Consider the following 6699-nt stretch of genomic DNA (forward strand, 5'->3'; position numbering starts at 1 on the left):
TCCTTTACCAGCCCCAATCTTCCTCCCTCTCCCCCTCTGGTATCAGGTCAGATGTCTACATGCATTTAGGAAAGTATTCAGACCCTTGACTTTTCCACATTTTGTTAATTACATCTTGTTCTAAAAATGATTAAATTCATATTTTTCCAAGCCTTGAGGTCAAAGGAATTGTCCGTAGAGCTCTGAGACAGATTGTGTCGAGGGTAACAAAGGAGAAACAGAAAAAATTTGCAGCATTGTAGATGTTTACAACGGCAGGGACTGGGAGACTAGTCAGGATGGAGGGAAAGATGAACGGAGCAAACGTATAGAGAGATCCTTGATGAAAACTTGCTCCAGAGCGCACAGGATCTCAACTGGGGCAAAGTTCACCTTCCAACAACTCAATGACTTGTTGGACACAGCCAAGACAACACAGGAGTGGCTTCGGGACAAGCTCTGAATGTCCTTGAGTGGCCCAGCCAGAGCCCGGACTTGAAACCGACAACATCTCCGGAGAGATCTGAAAATAGCTGTGCAGCACGCTCCCCATCCAACATGACAGAGCTTGAGAGATCTGCAGAGAATAATGGAGAAACTCCAAAATGCAGGTGTGCCAAGCTTGTAGTGTCATACCAAAAAGCCTCTAGAACGTTATAGCTACCAAAGGTGCTTCAACAAAGTTCTCTAAACACCTGTTTTGCTTTTCATTATGGGTATTGTGATGCATATGGTATTGTGATGCCATTATGGGTATTGTGATGTCATTATGGTATTGTGATGTCATTATGGGTATTGTGGTAGACTGATGAGGGGAAAAACAATTTAATCAATTTAGAATAGGGCTGAACATAACAAAATATGGAAAAAGTTAAGAGGTCTGAATGCACTTTCTGAATGCACTGTGTGTCTGGCGGCCAGGACAGCTCCATTTGCAGGGCTAACTCTGACTGAGGAGAGGTGGGGTGCTGCAGCAGAGCAGGGCTAACTCTGACTTGGAGAGGAGAGGTGGGGTGCTGCAGCAGAGCAGGGCAACTCTGACTGTGGAGAGGAGAGGAAAATAGAGAATAGGAGAGGATAAGAGAGAGGAAAGGAGGAGAGAGACAGGAGAGAAGAGGAGAGAGGAAGAGAGAAAGATAGTAGGAGAGAGATGAGAGCAAGGCGAGGCGAGGCGAGGCGAGCGAGGCGAGGCGAGCGAGGCGAAGCGAGGAGAGGAGAGAGAGGAAGAGAGGAGAGGAGAGGAGAGGAGAGGAGAGGAGAGGAGAGGAGAGAGAGGAATAGTAGGAGAGGAGGGGATAGAGGGACAGGAGAGAGAGGAGATGGAGATCATTTGTCCTCAGCGTAGATAGCCACCACTCAGAAATGAAAGGAACAAGTATGACAGACAACTCAGAGGAAAGAGAAGAGAAAACAGAGAGATTAAGTAGTAGATAGAGTTATGATGTGAAAGGGGATGGGGATAAACAAAAAGAGGGAACAGTGTCATGGCTTTATCTCAATAGTCTACAGTGGCTTCCTCTTTTCCTCACCTCCTCTCCTTCATCTGCACTAATCACGCACACACAAAACACAGGTGACTGACACAACACACACACACACACACACACACACACACACACACACACACACACACACACACACACACACACACACACACACACACACACACACCACCAACACACACACACACACACACACACACACACACACAGTCTTGTATAAAGCACTACTCACGTCGCCACCTAGTGAGGGCTGCAGGTCACAACACTCAGCGGTGGGGCTCAGGTCCTGTCTCATCACCCAGATGGGCTCTTTAGGTTCATCAGGGGTATAGGGTGACCTCACCGTCCTGGTCTTCACCTCTTCTATGGCCTCCTTGATGTCCTTTATGGCCAGGGAGATGGCGTCTCTCTTTTCACGACTGTTACGAACCCCAGACCAGTCGTCAGAGTTTGCTGGGGCTGGGAAGCTCTCTTCTTCACTCTCATCTCCCTCTCCTTCTATCTCTCCCTTCCGGTATGTGGAGTCTGTGGGCGCATCGGATTGAGAATTGTGAGCGTGTTCGGATTCGGGCCACTCTCCCTCCTCTTCCTCTCCTCCTTCCATCATGTCCTCTTCCTCTCCTCCCTCCCGTAGCCCGGCAGCAGCTCTGTCCAGACTCTGAGAGCTGAGACTCTCTCTGACCTCGGCTACGATCATGTCGATGTCCTCTTCCCCGTCCTGGTCGCAACTGTCTGCCCGRGGGTARGGAGCAAACTCRGCCTCCTTCTCCGGGCTGTCCGACTCCCCGTCCGAGCGTTCGTCGTAGTGGTGGAGCCGTGACCCCACCGCCTCCTGCTGTCGGTAGTCCCCGCCTCCTTCCCGCCCCTCAAACAGACGGAACCCCGCCTTCCTCTGCTGYAGGTTCTCATTGGCGTCCATAGGCTCTGCAACCTTTGCGGCAGAAGAGGGAGCGTCGCCGATCTCCTCGTAGACGTGTTCTGTCAGGGAGTAGTCGTAGGCTTCAGAATACGCCTCGTCTTCTGGCTCCACCCCTTCCTCCACGCTGCTGTCCCGCCCCCCTGTTCTGCTGGCCCCTCCCCCACGGCGGTAGAGAGGCTGGGTGTAGACGTAGTTGGAGTAACCTCCTCCAGGGTTCAGGGTCTCCTCTGCCTCCTCCTGACTGGGGGGTCTCCCAACATCTGGTAGGGGTTCCCGGGGTAAGGGAGGGGGCTGAGGGGGGTAGTTGAGGTTCAGGTTGGGGTGAGGGTGTTGTTGCTCTGACTCAGCACTCTCTGTGTATCCCTCTGCCTCTGGGCGAAGCGTCACCTCGTAGGTACCTCCGTCGTCCTCCGCCTCAGGATCTAGTGCCATGACGGCATCGCCCTCCGCCCGGTCTGTGTGTGTGTGGAAACCGCTTTCCGTGCTAGCAGAACGAGCTAATGCATAATCATCACCCTCTCTCTCCCTCTCTCTCTCATCTCTCTGTTCACTCTCATCCTCCTCCGGCTCATCTGGTTGTGGGGGTAGAGAGTGAACAGGCTGTGGGCCTGGTGGAGGTGGTTGCTCCTCCGGNCATCTGGTTGTGGGGGTAGAGAGTGAACAGGCTGTGGGCCTGGTGGAGGTGGTTGTTGTTGCTGGGCCCTCTCAGCCTCTCTCTGCTGTCTCTGTGTGCGTCTCTGCTGCTGTGCTCTGAGCCTGGCCTCACCGTCCTCCTGTCTGCGGTAACGTGRCACTGCAGGTCGCGGGATGGGCTGAGACTGACCCTGGGCCTGCTGGGGCTGAGGCTGGGGCTGCTGGGGAGGAGACTGGGCCCCCTGGTGCAGCTCTGCCTCTGGCTCCTCTGTTGACCTCCGCTGTGGGGCTCCTCTGATTCTGCTGCCACCTGCACCAGGGGCCTCATTATACCTCCTGTAGCGCGGAGCAGCYTGGTTGTTGTTTTCACTACTATGGTTGCTAGGCTGCCGGGGTCGCCTGCTGTTTGTGGCAGTGTTGTTGTCGTGGCGACGGCGTTGAGGAGGGGGCAAGTCGGCTTCCACGTCCTCGCTCAGTTCCTGGCCTAACTCCGACTCCTGGGGGTTCATGGCTGCCTCGGATTGGTTGAGAGGAAGAGGGGGGATGGGTTTAGGCAAAATGCATGGTCTGCKGTCGTGTGGGAGACAAGCAGCTCAGATCTTCTGAGGCAYAGAGAGAGAGAGAAAGACAGAGGAGAGTTAGAACACTATTTTAATCCATCACATGCTGAACTGAGTTAACAACAAAGTTAACGAATGAATGACGTACAATATGACATTTTATGAAATAGTTTGGGGAATGGCCTCGTCTCTGAGGAAGATGATGTGATGGCAGATAGTTCTATGCGGGGCCGCTGGCATCGAAAACCTGCTGGGGAAAAGGATTTCTAATGACAGGCCTTAAGGTTATTATAGCTGGAGGTGGTGGGGAGGTGGTCGAAAACGTTTGCTTGGAAAAACAGTAAGTGAGAGAACAAAAGGTAAGTTGACATAGAAATACATCCCAACATTTACTCCCATTGGTTGAGAGAGAGGAAGGTGATAATTCCCAGTGAGACCATAGGTTAAACAGCCCTCTTGAGGAATGGGAAAGGGGGATACCTAGTCAGTTGTACAACTGAAAGGGAAAGGGGGATACCTAGTCAGTTATACTACTGAATGGGAAAGGGGGATACCTAGTCAGTTATACTACTGAATGGGAAAGGGGGATACCTAGTCAGTTATACTACTGAGATTGGATAAAGGGATACCTATCAGTTGTACAACTGGGAAAGGAAAAGGGGGATACCTAGCAGTGTACAACTAGAAGAAAGGGGGATACCTAGTCAGTTATACAAATGAAAGGAAAGGGATACCTAGTCAGTATATACTAACTGAAGGGAAAGGGGATACCTAGTCAAGTTGATACTACTGAAAGAAAGGGGAACCTAGTCAGTTGTACAACTGAAAGGAAAGGGGGAGACCTAGTCAGTTGTACAACTGAAAGAAAGGGGATACCTAGTCAGTTTACAACTGAAAGAAATGGGATTACCGTAGTACATTGTACAACTGAAAGAAAGGGATACCTAGTCAGTTGTACAACTGAAAGGAAAGGGATACCTAGTCAGTTGTACAACTGAAAGGAAAGGGATACCTAGTCAGTTATACAACTGAAAGGGAAAGGGGGATACCTAGTCATGATACTACTGAAAGGAAAGGGGGATACCTAGCAGGTACAACTGAAAGGAAAGGGGATACCTAGTCAGTTGTACAACTGAAAGGAAAGGGATACCTAGTCATTATACAACTGAAAGAAAGGGATACCTAGTCAGTTATACAACTGAAAGGAAAGGGATACCTACAGTTATACACTGAAAGGAAAGGGGATACCTAGTCAGTTATACAACTGAAAGGGAAAGGAAGAACCTAGTCAGTTTACTACTGAAAGGAAAGGGGATACCTAGTCAGTTATACTACTGAAAGAAAGGGATACCTAGTCAGTTGTACAAACTAAAGGGAAGGGGATACCTAGTCAGTTGACAACTGAAAAGGAAAGGGGATACCTAGTCAGTTATACAACTGAAGGAAAGGGGATACCTAGTCAGTTGTACAACAGAAAGGAAAGGGATACAGTCAGTATACACTGAAAGGAAGGAATACCTAGTCATGACAACTGAAAGGAAAGGGATACCTAGTCAGTTGTACAACTGAAAAGAAAGGGGATACCTAGTCAGTTGTACAACAGAAAGGAAAGGGGATACCTAGTCAGTTATACAACTGAAAGGGAAAGGGGATACCTAGTCAGTTTACAACTGAAAGGAAAGGGGGATACCTAGTCAGTTATACTACTGAAAGGAAAGGGGATACCTAGTCAGTGTATACAACTGAAAGGGAAAGGGGATACCTAGTCAGTTCACAACTGAAAGGAAAGGGATAACTAGTCAGTTTACAACTGAAAGGAAAGGGGATACCTAGTCATTGTATACAAACTGAAGGAAAGGGGGATACCTAGTCAGTTATACAACTGAAAGGAAAGGGGGATACCTAGTCAGGTGGTTGTACAAACTGAAGGAAAGGGGATACCTAGTCAGTTGTACAACTGAAAGGAAAGGGATACCTAGTCAGACAACTGAAGGAAAGGGGATACCTAGTCAGTTGTTACAACTAGAAAGGAAAGGGGAACCTAGTCAGTGTACAACGAAGAAAGGGATACCTAGTCAGTGTACAACAGGAAAGATAAGCGAACCTAGTCAGTTGTACAACATTGAAAAGAAAGGGGAGTACCTAGTCAGTTGTACATACTGAAAGGAAAGGGTACCTAGTCAGTTATACTACTGAAAAAGAGGATACCTAGTCAGTATACTACTGAAAGGAAAGGGGATACCTAGTCAGATTATACTACTGAAAGGAAAGGGGATACCTAGTCAGTTTACACGAAAGGAAAGGGGGGATACCTAGTCATGTACAACTGAAAGAGAAAGGATACCTAGCAGTTTACAACTGAAGGAAAGGGGATACCTAGTCAGTATAGTACAACTGAAGGAGAAAGGGGATACCTAGTCATGTACAACAGAAAGAAAGGAGGAACCTAGTCAGTTTACAAACTGAAAGGAAAGGGGATACCTAGTCAGTTGTACAACTGAAGGAAAAGGATACCTAGTCAGTTGTACAACTGAAGGGAAAGGGATACCTAGTCAGTTGTACAACAGAAAGGAAGGGATACCTAGTCAGTTGTACAACTGAAGGAAGGGATACCTAGTCAGTTGTACAACTGAAAGGAAAGGGGATACCTAGTCATTTAACAACTGAATGCCTTCAACTGAAACGTGTCTCTGGCATTTAACCCAACCCCTCTGAATCAGAGAGGTATAGTGACTGCCTTAATCAACATCCACGTTTAACCACCTTGCTCAGGGTAGAACGACAGATTTTTACCTTGTCAGCTCGGGATTCGACCAGCAACCTTTCGGTTATTGGTCCAACACTCTAACCACTAGGCCACCTGCTGCCATGTTTGAATGTGCATTTACTGTTCTGTGATTATAGGCTATAAGGTAAATAGGTGACTGACATGCCACACATGGCTAATAGGAAGAGAGAGAAAACTGATGATGATACAGTATTCATTTCCACTATGAATAGTAGGATAGAAAGTGATTTATATTATTCTTACTGGATGAAGTTAAACAAGCATAAACCAGCCTTCCTGATTGAACTGACCCGCCCTTCCTGATTGAACTTGACTAGC

The 6699-nt window shown here is 48.3% G+C and overlaps 1 protein-coding gene across 1 annotated transcript; it reads right to left on the reverse strand.

Annotated features, from left to right (window-relative positions):
* Positions 1-963: 963 nt before the first annotated feature.
* LOC112074977 (amyloid-beta A4 precursor protein-binding family A member 1-like) lies at positions 964-3631 on the reverse strand. Its single transcript, XM_070440730.1, has 3 exons — positions 3038-3631; positions 1714-2975; positions 964-1020 (listed from the first exon to the last, which is right to left on the reverse strand). Exons 1-3 carry the CDS (start codon positions 3540-3542, stop codon positions 964-966), a joined length of 1824 nt encoding a protein of 607 aa, XP_070296831.1. The 5' UTR covers positions 3543-3631.
* Positions 3632-6699: the final 3068 nt, after the last annotated feature.

The sequence above is a fragment of the Salvelinus sp. IW2-2015 genome, unplaced genomic scaffold (genome assembly GCF_002910315.2).
Source record: "Salvelinus sp. IW2-2015 unplaced genomic scaffold, ASM291031v2 Un_scaffold2912, whole genome shotgun sequence".
In the NCBI taxonomy this organism is placed as follows: domain Eukaryota; kingdom Metazoa; phylum Chordata; class Actinopteri; order Salmoniformes; family Salmonidae; genus Salvelinus; species Salvelinus sp. IW2-2015.